The sequence below is a fragment of the Photinus pyralis genome, unplaced genomic scaffold (assembly GCF_008802855.1).
Source record: "Photinus pyralis isolate 1611_PpyrPB1 unplaced genomic scaffold, Ppyr1.3 Ppyr1.4_LG7, whole genome shotgun sequence".
NCBI lineage: Eukaryota > Metazoa > Arthropoda > Insecta > Coleoptera > Lampyridae > Photinus > Photinus pyralis.
The window spans coordinates 41,778,015-41,794,962 of NW_022170738.1; the positions used below are offsets into that span (position 1 = coordinate 41,778,015).

The following is a 16,948-nucleotide window of genomic DNA, read 5'->3' on the forward strand; positions in this document are numbered from 1 at the left end:
GTCACAAACCGTTTGGAATACAACTTATGCATATGAAGTATAAAACGTCGATTGCTTGTTCGTTTACGAGTATACAATCGCTGATGAGCACTTGGTTCGTATCTACAGCAATGCTAATGCATTAAAATCGCATGTCGTTATATGTATTTCAAATTTTTGAAAATAAGAGATTTCATGGAAAAACTGAAAATGCCACATTTCGTTTTCATTTTCCTAGCTTAAACGACCTGAAATGGACGGTTTCCCTTGGCACCTTCTATAAAAGCTGCAGGCTACTATTTCCTTATTTCTTACGGACGCCATATTGGATTCCTACTGAATAATAATGTTTAATGCTCTAAAGATCACAAAGATCCAATTACAGAATACATGTAAGAAATTGAAAGCAAAATAAAACGATTCTCCTAGTTTGTTTATCATAATGTAATAGTAAATATAAACAAAAGTAAACTAATATAAGAGCAGAAACAAACAAAACTGCAAAATCAATAGATAGCTAAGTGTTAGTGATCGCTTTAGTTATATCCGATAGCTCAGCTATTAATGTCAATCTCGCTAGGCAACTTACGACTTACGAGAACTCTGCCGTATAACCGATTTGTACAAAAGGTTCGTGTTATAGGGATGGGATAGTTAGGCAAGCATGTAGCCTGTAGCGGGTAACTTGAGGAAAACAGGCATAAGGAATGAAATTACATCTGAGTAGGTCTTCACAGTCAATCGTATTGTTCAACACTTTATAAAGAAACGGTATGGTAATTATCTCGTGTTTAGTTTGTAATGAGAAGACATCCAATCTGCGCAGCAACAATGTATAATCGAACCCCGTAGGAAGATAAACTGTATCTCTAAATTACGTTGCACAATTTCAAGACAGTCAATTTGTTTTATTATTACCTAATGAGAGCATTTGATGCTAAAAGTTCTACAGTTTCGTAATATCAATCCCAACATAGGTAGATGTTTCAGATCGTGAACAACGGTGAACAATTAAGAATATAGTGATCAAAACTTAATTGGCTATCGAAATAATCCCCAAGATCCTGAATAGTGGTAGTTGTACATGTGTAAGTAACTAGACTACACTTGGAGATATTTAATTTAGTTCCATCGAACGCTTTCACGAAGTCAGTATACAGTACGTCGAACTGGCCGTGGCTATCAAGTTCTTCAGTAATATGTATAGTGAGTAATTATTGCCAGATTGCTCGCAGTCGAATGATATAGAGGACAAAGAAAGAAAGATAATGACGTTTCGTACTCTACATTTTTACATAAATTTACAAGAAAAATTTCAAAATCAAATGTTTACGTTCATTTCGTAAAAATCCAATATGGTGTTTCAGATTCAGAGATCCCAATGGTCCATCACGAATTTAAACCACTCTGTACTGTTACTGTTATTTTTAGCGCATTTCCACAAAAATAAAAAAAAATGCGCTATTGTGGCCACTTTGTCCATCCGTCCGTCCGTCCGTCCGCTCGTTTTGCGACGCTACTAGTTCTTTATCTTAAGAGCTATTGTTCTACTTTTTTCGCTATTTGGTTCGTTATGGTGTCGAGTCGTGTACCAAGGAAGGAATTTTTTCTGTACCGCTTACAAAAAAAGTTATTGTAAAAAAAACAAAAAACCGTTTTTTACATGTTCCATAATTTTACACTTTTGCCGTTTTATTAACGATCCTAGAGATCGTTTATAATTTTGCATTGCTATCTGTCGCCTGCCGGTTGGTCTCTCCGTCTGTTCCTTTGTCTGTCTGTCCATCTATTTGTCCGTGTGAATGTGAACGATAACTTTGTTTAGAAATGTTCGATCGCTTTTACATCTCCGTTAGTTATGAACTGAATTGCATGAAATTCAATATGGGCATAGCTTTAGCCATATAATACGTAATGCCAAAAGTTGAATCGAATCGAATCAAAATTCACAGTGCCCTTTTCGCATCTCTACCATTTATAAACCGAATTGCAAACTTTTTTACTTATGGAAGAATTTAAATGAAATGTGATACATAGGCACTTGGAATACCTAAAGGAAAATCTAGCGCCAGTTTCAAAATTTTATTTTGCGCATGCGCAGTGCCAACTTTTTTTTATCTATGGAACCATTTAAGTGAAATTTGATACTTAGGCGCTTGGAACGAAGGAAAATCTAACATTAGTTTTAAAATTTAGGTTTGCGCATGCGCAGTTCCAACTTTCTTATTTAGAAAAGCATTGAAATGAAATTCCTCTCATAAACTGAAATTGAAGTAGCACGTCAACAATGGATTGCCCATGTGCAACGCTATCTTTCATATTTGTGGCCGGATTTTTACGATTTTAACACAAGGTGCATCTTACAAATGGGAAATGAATGCAAGTGGAAATGCGGTTTATGTAAATCGTTTACGATTACTTTTTAACTTGTTTGCTGTGTCATACAATTTTTGTGCCCTAATGGTTTATTGAAATTGTTATGCTTATGAGATTCCAACTTGACGAACATACTTGATGTAATTATAATAAAAAAAAATGGATTCCTCTTTCAGAGGTTCTTAAGCGGCGCTAATATGGAGTTCTTTTTTATAGTCCGCAATCCTCATAGTAACTGTCATAGACACCGATTGCGGTTAGAAAGGTCCTGGGTTCGAACCCCGGGTAAGGCGTGCTTATGTTTGTCAACTGAGTGATATCCTTGATATCTGCTCATTCTTCGCGCTCAAAGACATTACGAATAAAAATAATTTTTTTAAATAAAATGTTTATTCTTGATTCTTGATGTAGGATTTTTACAGATTCTTCTGGAGTACTTCAGCTATTGGGAGCTTTTCAAAAATTATTAAAGGATTCCTCAGATTTTTATGAAATATTTTTCAGAAACATTTTCAAGATTCAGAATTTTTTGAAGATTTGATGGAATTTTCACGAGTATCCATATTTAGGTCTTTAACGCTTTTCAAATCTTCACTGAAATATTCTACACATAATGCTCGACATAATGTTTATTGATTCATGATCGAGATTTTCCAGATATTGCTCATAGGTGTTATTCAGATGTTCTTCGCAGATGCCTAAGAAATTCGGCAGATGCTCTTTACCGATACTTTTGAAATTCTACAATGTTCTCCATACTATTTTTCTGTTCCAAAAAATTTCGTTACCATTCATGTGTTATGTAAATTAAAGAATAAATCATTTACGGTGATTTTTTACGTGTGTTTAAACAAGGGTAATTTGAAATTGGTACGTAACTTCACATGAGTTGTTAATTATAATGGACCGAGTAATCAATAGCTACACCTATGCTCTTTGCCCTGGATTGGAAAGCGAGACTGCGACACTGACACCGAACCGTTTTGATTTGCACAATATGTGGCGTTTAATAATGATTGGGAAGTAAAATAACTTAACGGATTGCCAGAAGTTTTGAAAGTGGAGAAAATTATGTCTTCAAACGATATCATTGGAAATGCTAATGGCACCCCGTGCTGACATAAATTTGAAGCACTTAAGCGCAATGAGGCCACAGCGATCGAGATATAAAACACTCAAAATTGCAATCCACTTAAATATACATTAACGTTTTCGAGTTAGTTCACGCGTTTGATGATCAAAAAAATGGCAACAACTCGTAATTAATAATCAAAGTAGGCATTTATATGAAACTTTCTCTTGTTCTAAATGATCACCGTGAATTTTTCGATGCGGTCCAGTTTATTTACATTTGCATTATTCTCGTGATTTTGTGGATCATAATTGTTTCGCAATTTTCTCACATTTACGATATTACCGAATCTAGTAAATAAACAGTTCGCGACACGCTAATTTGGCGTTTGAGGACAATTTGCACCGACGCAACTTTCCTGTCTTTCCATTATCGAACGGCAGTAAAAGTTTGTTTACAATTTCGTGTTATAATTTCTATTAAGAAATGGCGTTCATTTTCTCGTTGGTATTAATTTTCCTTGTCCCTACCTCAATCTCGACGCGCCAACACGATATTTTCCGAGGGTCTTCTAAGGATACCTAACCTAAAAAGAAGTATACGATTTCAATCTTGACTTTATGGTATTAAGTTTCATTATAAGACCACATGTTTTGGTGTTCCCAGCAATAATTACATAATCCGGATAACAAAGATGTAATTGTATTAATGGCGTGTTTGTGTCTTATACTGCAGCTTATTTTATTTAATTTCGTGTCCTCGTTTTTAGTGTGTTTAATTAATGTTTTGGTGTTATAATATTGATTGAGTTTAGGTACGGTATAACGGGAACGTGGCACCATTCAAAATTTAAAGTAAGATCCCGTTCCTTCTTTAAGAAAAATAGTGTTAGAAGCTGTATTCTGTATTTGTTCTAATCGAGAAAAATTATTTTGCGTTCGGGCATTGATTGTTCGGGTTAGTAAGAGAGAGCTCCACATTTTCTGCTTTCCAGTTCAGCACACTCTTCAAGATGCAAGATGTTGTTAGCATCTGGACTTCATACTTATAGATGGTTCGAAGAAAACCTGCGGAATACGTAACCAATGGAGGTCGTAAACGATTACTACTATTTTTCATTGCACCCATAGATTGTGGTCTTGAGAACGTTTCCAAAGTCTACTACTACAACTTGTCATTTTATGAACCCTAATTAAATATTGTTCTTAGTCGTTTTTCTATAAACTTCTTCGAAATGTGCTTCTAGCTTGAATAGGCCACTCTAAGATAAAATATACTTTTTTCCACGATCTCCCTGTAAATGAGGTCAGAACGTATAATCTAGCTAGAGACATGAGGCATGCCCATCACCTATACCCGTGTGTAATGAAAAAAAATTAGAATATGTCATGTAGGTACGTTTGGAAGTGATAATTATCTACAAATGTCAAAACTGCGAGCAAAACTGTCAACAGACGTCGCACAGTGATCGATTTCAGATTTTTAAGTGATTATGATTTTTTAGCAGATTTTTTCATTATGTCAAAGTTTGTCAATCATCAAAGCAAAATAATCAATTCATCATAATCTAGCCGGCAAACCCAACTTCTCAACGCGAACGAACGATGTACCTATAGTAATATAATGCTCTCTCAACTCTCAAGTAGTATCTCATTTTTTATTTCGAACCGCGTCCCGGTCGATTCCGCGTTTTAGGAAAGGTTCAATTGTCAACATTTTAAAGTTCATGAGATTATTCTTTTAAGTCTAAATCCAGCTGAAAATGAGAGAAAGAGGTACCTTCTATCTTGTGTTGAGAAATATATTACATCTATACTACTAATCTATATGGCCTAGGTTTTTGGATCTTTACGATTTTATAAAATCTACAAGTGTACTGAATGAGCACCGTCAAAAGATTCCATGCAAAATTTATTCAAAATTGAAACGGTACTAATTTCGTTGGGAAAACTTTCAAAGGCATAACTTTGGTGCTTATTTCATTACTACGTGTACAATTGCAGTTTTACCAACACACTTTAATCTCTTTTTTTTTAATCCGTTACGACTGTGAAATTAATAATAATTATTAACTTAATCTTGGCCCTTATATAAGGTGTTTTTGGGAATCGTGTAGTTGCTGCGAAATTTTATGGTTTATGGAGTTTTGGATTCTAGAAAAATCTTTAAAAAAAGGGATCTATTCGAGATGGCAATAAAAATACATACACGCGTACACATTTTGATCCCCTTGTTAATGCAAAATTAAAAAATGATAATTTCATTTAAAAAAATGCATTTTGAATCTTTACATTGAAAATATATGTGTTTACATATCTTCTTCTTATTTACATATAAAATTCTTCTGTACGTGTGTTTGCGACTGAAGTCTTCCTAAACGACTGGCCGGATTTTGATGAAATTTACAATTAGGCCCATCGAATTATAGGATGAACAAAAAAAATTTTTTTTCGTTGATGTCGCACTCTGCTAGTCGCGTACCGATCGATGCTTGCGCCCGTCTGTTACCATAAACTGCTCGGTTTTTAAATAGTTAACACTGTTATTAAGTACGCTATGGAGATATTATGTACATATTACTTTTGATCGCCTATTTTAATTTTTGACCCTGTACATTGGCACAATTATTTATTGGGTATAGGATTGTTGATATCGGGGTAGATACAATCGTCTGTGGAATAACTTTATCGGGAGATGAAAAGGCTGAGTCCAAATTTGAAAACCTATATTTCGCTTCGAATTGATTTTCTTTCATATATTACAAAATGCTGTTCCAAACACGATCTAAATTGTTTTTGAGCAGGGGTAATTTCGTTTTAGTGACAATGTGTAGGTACTCGCAAAGGAAGATGCGGTAACCTAATCAGTAGTTAATACCAGGAGACTTTCCCGATTAGCAACTGCTTGGCTTGTCAACGGGAGATGACAAGTTTTTCGGCAGATTAATAAAAATCCCGTAATTTTTGGGTTCGAATTTGCAACAAAACCGACCGTCACGCATACATTAATCTCCCAATAGTAATCTGTGGAATTACGAATGAAATTTCAATAAATTAACTGTCACTTTCACAGGAGAGATTAAATTTGTTTAAAAATATTATTGGCTATAGGAATAAACAAGCAGAGGTAGGTACAATTTTGCAATACATAGTATGTACCTATGTAAAATCAAATACGTTCATTAATGATGAACTAACTAAAAAACTAATCTATAAGATCACGTACGTGGATGAACCAATGCAAACCGTTTCTCTCACAAAAGATTTGCCATATAAATGACGATTTTGGTCGAAAAACGCCAGGAAGTAGCTGAAATCTTCATCATTAACGAAAATCTATTAAACTAATGAGGTTTGCTTTGTCTAGGTCTAGGGATCTTTTCTTTTACACGGGCGGATCGAGGAAAAGCTAGTAATAGGGCATTTTAATTAGAACACCCTTGTTTGCAATCTGTTCGTGCGTCTTTCCTAGTCTTACTATCGGTAATTATTTAACAGATAAATGTGTGCGAATGACATGTAGAAATTAATTGACAAGTAGATGACACGAGCTTGAGTGCTCTTACGTTTTCAATTACGTTTTAAAAATAATCGAAATCTACCTACTCGTATTCAGCAGTCTCGCGGAATGAATTCATTTTAATTGCGGAAAACTGTTAATGGTGCTTCTAATGATGATGAAAGCCAAAAGTTTAGTCGCCGGCGGTTTTCTTTCAGTTAATGAATACACAAGCGGACTGTAATTTATAGTGCTGCCTTCAACAGGTGTATTTTTACAGCTATCAGTATTGATAGCAAGGTAGACCACAATGTGACTCACTCTAATCATGCCGCTTCCGTGGTAGCCACGCGTAACAAAAATTGTTAGTTTTGTAAAAACTAGTTCGAAACGAAGTTTCCGCAAAAATTTACCTTAATTTAATGATTTTTTTGTTATTCGAGCAGGGATTGATGTCTTTACGAACCGGTCCGTCAGCTACAGACAAGGGTCAGTAAACTTACATTGTGTGCACTATACTACTACGAATGAAGAAAACGGAACTTGAACATTCTATCTGTAGTGCAACTACTTAAACTTATGAATTAAAATTAACTGCATCGTATTTATAAGGCCATTGAAATGTTACCGGCGACGTTTCTAATTTCTACGAAATTTACGGAAAGGGTTATCGACTTAAAAAATTGCGTAAATTATTCCGAGTGGGAGTCGCAGTTTATTAATCAATAAATCGCAGGGAGCGATTGTGGAAACTATTGCGTACTATTATTCTATTGGGTTATTTACGTTAAGGTCGCTAAAACGTGGCCAAACAGAAATAGATCGTATTTTGAGTACTGGTTGTTGCAGAATGAAACATGTCCAGTCAGTCCAAATACTAAAAACTTTCACTTTGTTTTTTTTTTCATACGTCACTCCTGATAACAAATAATCGAATTAAAATTATGCAAGTTTAATATTATTACATTTTATCGGTTGTAAAAATTATGTTATTAAAATGATTATTACCTAGGTACTTGGAAAATTATGTATACACAAACCAAAGGGCGTCGCATTTATTCGTTTACCTTCAGGTTACGTACAGGTTGATAAACTCCCCCGCCATTGGAAGTTTTGTGGCTTATTGTGCACTTCCTATAAATGGAATCGTATTTTTAACTGAGTTACCACCATCTGCTTATGCATTTTGGTAATGCGATTTCATGACGATGAACGATGGGAAAGTACTACGGTCATCGCCTGTCAATTAGCATAATGTTTGCCGTTACATTTTCCATCTTCCATTCTCGATTCCCGGAAAAAGACGGGATAGCGTCTCATGAATTGATTAATTTGCCCTCGTCGACGCTTAGTACACAAATTCGAAAGGGAAGTGAATTAATTTGTAGAATCGTGTGTGCAGTGCGAATGAATGGAGCTAAAAAATCATTTTTTACTAGTATGTGTTATTAGGTATTATATCTAATATTTTGTTCGAGAATGTATCTACAGCGCCCAAAGGATCGAGAGAACAATATATTAAACATAAGTTTTGTGAGAAGGCGAGAACCTACAACTTACTATTTTGAGGCACACAAGGTGTTCCTTAAAAGTGGGCGTGTATGTCGATATGTTTTTTTAAATGAAACGTTATATTTTGTATTTTTGATAAGCCGTACTAATAGAACTGTTTTTGATGCCTTATCAATTTTTCGTAATGCCAATTAACTTGTACAGTCGTCGACTTTATTTCTATCTTTCTGAACAGGTCGTTATTTTTATTTTCAAAAGAGACAGTATGCGGATAAGTTAGTTTTCTTTACAATGTTTATAAAAAGGGCCTTGAATCGAGCCTTGAATCTCGCCAACTTCAAGTAACTAAACATCAAACTTCGGAATTGACCTTATGTTTTTTAAATATTTAAAAGTATTAACTGAAAAGGAGTATTTTTTATATCTATTCATACAAGTACTTCTGTCCGTTACAAAACCTGACTATCCCATCTTGTTGAAACTACTTTCTATGTCATATGGAATGAGAAGACAGTGAACATAATCTTTCAGCAAGCATGGATATTCCGTCGATAAAAATAAGCCCCTAAAATGATTTCCAACGTACCCCCTTGTACAATTTATCAAACTAAGTTTATCTGTATCATGATTATTTATTTATGGGTTGGTATAATCCAGTCTGTACGTATTGCGTTTGCGTTAATTTCTCTAATTTCTTAATATAAATAAATGGAATAAGAAATTAAAAGTAGATGACTAAACTTGGTACCTACTCTAATATTAGTCCTTTAAAAATTGAAAAACAAATTAGAAGGAAAGAAAAACAGGAAAATTAGTGTTTTAAACAATAGTGAGCGCGTTTCTATAATTAGTGATTAAAAACAACGAACAATTGAAAATATACCGGTTTAAATCTTTAGTCAAATTATGATTTAAATCGGCGCAATTCCGATGATTAAATTCCGTTTTGGGCGCTTCGCTTCCACAATATTTTGTTGGTCTATGAAGGGGGAGAAAATTCTTTCCGTGCAGCATAAAATAAAATAAAACTTTGGATGTTCCAGACAGTGAATTTATGTAAATAATGTTTGAATTAAAACTTCCATTTTAAAGTCTAGGCTTGCCGGATTAGATAATTGACCATTGTTTTTATCAGCAAATCAAATCAGTTAAGTGTTTTTCTTGATTTCCTGTATTGGCATTGAGATTATATCACTTTTGCTACATCGAGCTTTGCGAAAAATGTTATTGAGTGGAATTTTTTTGTTTTATCTATATCGCAATCCGAAACCCATTTATTAATGGGGTACGTAAGTTCGAATTAATTGGATTTGATCCACTGTCACTCCATTCTTCGAAACCAGATGACCAAGGTGTTTCACTTCTTTTTGGAAAAGTTGCACTTCCTTGTATTAAGTTGGGGTTAGCACCGCCACAGATTATGGCACGGCGAGATTCTTAAGGTGTTCTCCGAACGTTCGAGCAATCACAATTACGTCGTCCAAATACACAAGGTCTGTTTTCCAGGGCAAACATCTCAAGACCAATTCCATTATCTCTCAAACGTGGCTGGGGCGTTACACAAACCAAAAGGCATGACCCGACCCTATGCTAAAGACTGTCTTCTCGCGATGTTCAGACCAACTTGCCAGTAGCCGCTTTCCATATCTGGAATGAAAAATCATTTAGCACCCGTTACCGTATCTAGCGTGTCATCTATTCGGGGCAACGGATAAGTATATTTCTTTGTTATGTCACATCTACCTTCGTTCTTTATCGCCGATGACTAATCTTTCATGGCGCTCGATGCCTATGGAAATTTCTGGAATCTCCGTTACAATACTGTAAATCATTTTCAGAATGTTTCAAAGGTTAAAACAAGTCGGTACGTCTAACATGTAGAAATACATGTAATTTACAGATTGAAACTTGGCTGTCTAAGTGTCCAAAGCGTTTCCTTTCTCTTTAGGAACTAAGGACCCAAATTTAGGTTACTCCTTAATTTTTGTCTCGACAAATAGAAGAAATATACGAATAGAACTGAAAGACTGACCTAGGTTTCTAATATTACGACCTTTACTAATTAAAAATGTCTAAAATTGTAACCCATAGATGTCACCCCTAAACGTAGATATGGAGTTTTCCAATATTCGCACTGCAGTTATTGTCATAATTCTCCAAATACTTCATTTCTTCCACATGAGAACATTTTTATACCCCCATTTTACGCTTCATTTTCAATCAATTTTTCTCCCAAAAATCCGTCCCGTTATTCATTGTTTCCGTATGCTTAATATACTTATTCAAAATTTGGACAAGTTCGGCCGACCCGTTCTCTCGAAAAATCGACGTACATATGTACACGGTGGTCCAAATAGGACACTTTCTTATGGAAGCACCCTTTATTTTAAGAGATAGAAAAAAAAAGACTTAGGTCTTTGGTATCTGGAGTTCAATTTTAAAAAGAAAATCTCTGGCGCAAACAGAATTCAGCTATCACTAATCGTTTGGCCGCTAAGGGGCGTTTCTCGAATTTAGTCGATTTCTTTATTGTTGTTAAAGATGATTGATTTTGGGAATATCTTACTTAGAGCACTTTGTATGTAGAATCCATCGCGATAGCAATACACAGTTTTATAGACGGTCATTGGTTTTTTTGTAGGACTTTAAAGAAGTTCAAGCTAGGAAGCCAAAAACGAGTAGCATGTTTAGCGTAGCTCATGGAAGGAAGCGCAAGCATGTGCGTCGGCCTGTTATGCACGTTATAATTCAGTACCTAGTAGCGTGGGGTTACCAAAATCCAATTGTACGCATAGTTAAAATTAGTTTCACCAAATTTACTGATGCACTGGAAGCACTCATTATTCTTTCTACTTGGCCCACGGTTTCCTAAGGTTTTTCGTTTAAATCTTCATATTTGATTGTACATTTTCTTCCTTTTTGTTTTTGTTATTTTGTACTTTTTAAGTTTTTTGTTCTTTGGTTGTTAATTGAAAGCTTCTGATGTGTATTGTACAGATTTAACTCATGATTGGTAGTTTAAATATAAATCGATCTCATTTAGGTTTACGTAATCCGAACGTCGTTTTCAGCAGAAAAGTGTTTCATATACACTTGCTAACGGAATTGGTAAATGTAAAATGGCTGGTAAGAATTTCATCGTCAAGAAATTTGTGTATTTGTAGGTGGTCAAGTTACGTTTACCCACGTGTTCTTTATTTCCCACCTCCAGGATTATCTCGACGACTATTGATTGAAAAGCATTTAACTAAAACGTTTATAGGGTTTCCTTTAAAAACCAAGCTTGGATATTATCTAATCCACCTTTCCCTCCTCACATTTAAGTGGCTCTATTAATGCATTCGAAAACCGACCGTTAAATTACTTCCGAACGCAATTTTTTTTATTACTCTTGTCGCATTAAGAATTAGGATTCACAAAACTTGATTTGAATGGGAATAACGTTCGGAATTTATTCGCCTCAATTCCTTACGAGGAAGTAGGCTTTATGGTGACGGTTGCGAGAAATGTACATGGCACGCATATTTCCATTATTTTGCCAAAAAAAACTTTTTCGTTTTCCTTCCATTGGAAATATTCGTTGTTGACAAGATTGCCAAAAAAGGAGGAAATGTCTACTGAAGTATTTGTATTACATTACATTATAGTTTGCAATACTAATGTTATGATTATTCCTTTACTTAGTCTATTTTATAAGTTAATAACGCAGTAAATAATTGCATTAATTGTTTGTATTAATTTATCAAAGTTTATTATGATACAACACTATCTCTTCATAATGTAAGTTAGGATATTGTGTATCATTTTCTTCGCCATTGTCAAAGCTGCAAATCAAAGTACGACTAAGAAAGTTGCTGTTGAATTTTCATCGGAGCAAAATCAATTTCAATCGCATTACTCAAAATCAGGTGGGTTTCCACCTACGCTCCAATTACATACGACCTTATAATGCACATTGATCTCAGGTTATTGGACAAAAGTAATGTCTCTACATACGCGTACCCTTTGAAATTAATCACATTTTGAATTTTTTAATGGCGCCCGTTTAAACGTAACAATGTACCGTTAATAACGAAACAACTTAATATTTGAAGTGAAATTATGGTTTTTGACCTCATTTATCTTTAATTAATAGTCGCGCACATTTCATGTTAACGTTATTTTTCATAAATAAATAATTAACTGTAAGTAATTATTATAGTTACCTTATGATGTGGAACGAAAAACAAAATTTAATATACTTAGATAGACGATTGATACATTTCTCAAAACAAGAAAAATTAAAAAGATAAAAAAAATTGCATGCACCAATATACCAAGAACGAAAATAATTGTAAAAATGATACATATTTATGATAGAAAAAGATTTTTACTAATAATGTTTGTTTGATCCTGTTACGACATAAAACTAATCCAGTTTTCTTTGTTTCAGATACTATGGTCAAGAAAAAGAGTACAATGTCCTTGTTATGGATCTTTTGGGTCCCTCCCTCGAAGACTTATTCAATTTTTGTTCACGTCGTTTCACAATCAAAACAGTCCTCATGCTTGCAGATCAAATGATAGGTCGTATAGAATATGTTCACTGTAAATCGTTTATTCACCGTGATATAAAACCCGATAATTTTTTAATGGGAATTGGTAGACATTGCAACAAATTGTTCCTCATCGACTTCGGTTTGGCGAAGAAATATAGAGATGCACGGACTAGGTGTCACATCGCATATCGCGAAGATAAAAATCTTACCGGAACGGCGAGATACGCGTCCATCAATGCACATCTTGGCATCGAACAGTCGCGCAGAGACGATATGGAAAGTCTCGGTTATGTATTAATGTATTTCAATAGAGGCTGTTTACCATGGCAAGGTTTAAAAGCAGCCACAAAGAAACAGAAGTACGAAAAAATCAGCGAAAAGAAAATGTCCACACCCGTCGAAGTATTGTGCAAGGTAAACTTGGGAAACTCGCTAAACTTGCGGCTAATTACTTAGATTTTAGGGTTTCCCCGCCGAATTTTCTATGTATCTAAATTATTGTCGCGGTCTTCGATTCGAAGAGGCACCAGATTACATGTATTTAAGACAATTATTTCGTATACTGTTCCGTACTTTAAATCATCAGTATGACTACACTTTTGACTGGACGATGTTAAAACAGAAAGGTGCCAGCATGACTGGCGCTGTCGGAACATCTGCGCAACCTCAAACCTCACAAGCTATCACTCAACAACAACCTGGTAAGTATCGTGTCAGTGCACAACTTACTACCCCTCCACATTTCCAGCAAACAGAGATAAAGGTAATGAAAAAAAAATTACTCCCACTAAAGGTACACCCAAACAGTATGGTTCAATTTCCGAAAATAGACCTGTGAAAGGCTTTTGATTTAGTATTTATTTTTGAATTTTGTTTTGTTAATTTAGTACTGTTATAAATGTTATAAAATCACTGTGCCACCCATGCCTTAATCATTGTGAGTTGCGTTTGGTATTATTAACAATTTGTTGGTCAAATAAGCTCAGCTTATGCGAAAGAGACTTTACTAGTTGTAGGTCTGGAGTGTTTTGAATTTTTCTTTGCTTGCATTGTACTGCCACTTTCTAGTCGGTCGTTTCATCCAGCTATTACTAAGTTCTTAAGCAAAGTATGGACTTTGGATCTTTGCCTTGTGACAGGCTCTGTAAGCCTTGCTCCACATCTTCACTTTCTAACTTCTTACCACATCCATTACAGTTTTATCAATGAATTGGAGGATAATGCTCATGTTTGTGTATCATTGTGCTTATTCTTATTCTTAAGATAAGCTTGTTTCACAGGCGTACTTGTAATTGTAGAGTAGAGTATGTAGTTTTCTTCTTTGAAGCTAAGGAGATGGTGATAGATGTAGCTTGATTAAGTCCCAGTTGCACCAACAAAATTAAGCCTAGCTTAAAGTTAAGTCGAACTTAAAATCTATGGCAACGATTACTTTTATTAACGCATTTTGATATCGGGATCGCTCAAGTTCAGGGTAGCGCAAAAATAGTACACGAATTTCAAACTGTTACACTGCTTTTATCTTCATAGTATAATAAATTAATGTAATGCAATACTTCATTTTTTGTAAAAACATCCAATCACATGCCTTAAAATACTGTTAGCTCTCAACACAGTTAAGTATGGCTTTATAATACTGACCGTCAGGATATAAAATTCTCACTAACAACTGGTACAGTAGAATAAGATCACTGAACTACCGCTCACCTCGCCGCTCACTGACAAATTTTTAATGACGTTGAAACTGGAATTCCACAAACTTGCCTCACTGTCTCCAAAACCGTTATAACGAAGAACAAGAAAGTGGCAAATTTCCAGAAAATGGGATTTTTTAAATTTTTTTAAAAAGTGCATGCATATCATAATAACTGTCATTAGCTCAACAATAAATTGGAAAAAAACATGGCAGACATGGAGCATATGAATTGGGCGGCCTGTCTGTCTTTATACAATAACTGTAGAGTGTACACATTAAGAGTATCGTCTCTGGATAGTTTAGTTGCAATCTTCAGATTGTTTAGTAGAGGATATTTGCAATAGTAAAGATTGGATTCTAAAGAGCTCCATAAGAGGAAGCCACAAATGAATAGCTCTGGTGCACGTGGGGGCGGGTGATAAGCCATTATTAATTACACAGTACAATTTAAAAAAAAAAACACTATATCATCTACTGCGCCATTGTTGCTGAATGTGGATGAATGTGTAAATTGGTTGGACACTTACAGCAGTTTCTTTACAGTTTTTGTACAGTGAAGTATTTTTCTTATGATACTGTGTTCTGTTTGTGTTGGAGTAATTTGAGCTGTATCACAATTCCAATTGTTTCGTTGTCATGTGAAGAATTATATTTGAAATTTATTTTCATGTTTTTTTAAAAGTTTGGATTTGTCTCGGGATTTGTTTTTTTTTTAATGTTGAAAAATCCACATGTCAAATTTCATCGAAAATTTTGGGATTTTTCAGGAGGATTTTTGTTGGCTGAACAGATAATAGTTCCTCCATCTTTTGAAAGGTAGTGGAAATATTTATCTTCTTACTAAATTCATTGTATTATAAGAAAATGGAATTTTTTACATCATGGTGTTACTTGTTACTTTTTATGTCTGTAAATAGATGCGTCGGTGTCAGTGGTGCTCAATATGCTGACATCTCTCAAATATACAATACCACATTCTTGATTCATACTTATGCTCTACCATATTATCCTCCTTTTCAGTACCCTTCTGGTTTCTATCCTGTTTTACTTTTGCTGCATTGTAGTCCCCTGTAAGTTACACTAGTAAGTTACTTAGTGTTAGGGTTTAACGAACACTGAAAAGTGATGTAATTATAAGCGATTGAGTACTTGACTCAGCAAAAGAAGAACCATAAATTCAAAAATTTAGATCACTGGACCACTTGTAGCACAAGTACAACAAAATTGTAATCTACTTTACGTAATTAAAAAATATTTTGATCCTATACAAGGAGAAACTTACATTTTCTCGCCTGTGTGAGGACGCGAAAGAAGACAATTGCACGCATGGAGCGAGAAAATTCAATTTTGTCGGCTAGGCGAGAAAAAAAATACGCCTTATGTAAGCTAGATGGCGCGGTTGTAATAAAATGTCAAAGAAGTTATTTCTTTTTAATTAAATAAGAAACATAAAATCGTCAACACTGATTTAATAATTAAATTTACCCTATGTTCACTTTATTTTACTGAATTCAAGAATTTATTTAATTACTGCGAACCTATACCTATCAATGTTTCGTGAATTTGAATACTTTCCCAATATCACGTGACCAATTCAAACGTCTCAAACTTAAGTCATAATCTCTTATCTCCCATTTACTTTCAATAACGAGCATCTGTATCAATACATTTAACACCAAGATGTACTTTGCACTGTAAGTAGAACACCGCTTATCCGCAATAAGTAGCATTTTAACATACGAGACTACTCCGAAGTTAAAATGTGTCCAGTGTGACTGTAAGGAATGAATAAATCTATTTATAAAACACATTTTTTTAAAATACAAGATCATCAAGGATTTAAAGTGTGCCCATTGCGTGTTCGTCACCAAGCATAAATCCAGTCTTAAAAGCATCTAACATTTGACAAGACATGGATCCTGCCAAGGATTTAAAATGTAACAAGTGTGATTTTGTCCCTGAAAACACACATTCAATTTTAAAACACATTTGTTAAAACACAAGACCAGTAATAATTTCAAATGCGCCTGGTATTAATTACAACCCCTTAAATCCCGTTATTTTCTAAGGAAATAATCACGCGCCAGTGAAATGCCGGAAATGTCAACTCAGTTCGCACATGATCGGTATTCTCCACTTGCACCTCTGCTCTGTTGCACCGTGACTCCCTTCGGTGACTCGGCACTGTGTAATCGCAAGCGCGCTAGAATTTGAATTTGCGTTGAACTGTATTATAGGGAAAGAGGTAAATCTACGAGTAAAAATATACTCGTGGGC

The 16,948-nt window shown here is 34.7% G+C and overlaps 1 protein-coding gene across 3 annotated transcripts in view; it reads left to right on the forward strand.

Annotated features, from left to right (window-relative positions):
• LOC116175698 (casein kinase I) overlaps nt 1-16,948 on the forward strand; it is a 31,678-nt gene that overhangs the window by 10,978 nt on the left and 3,752 nt on the right. For 2 of the 3 annotated variants that reach the window (XM_031493941.1, XM_031493942.1), the window contains exons 3-4: nt 12,870-13,389; nt 13,439-13,676. In XM_031493941.1, the coding sequence (XP_031349801.1) occupies nt 12,870-13,389; nt 13,439-13,676 (758 nt within the window). Of the gene's footprint in view, nt 1-12,869; nt 13,390-13,438; nt 13,677-13,723; nt 13,898-16,948 lie in introns of those variants that run through there. The other variant, XM_031493939.1, reaches the window with a different exon arrangement.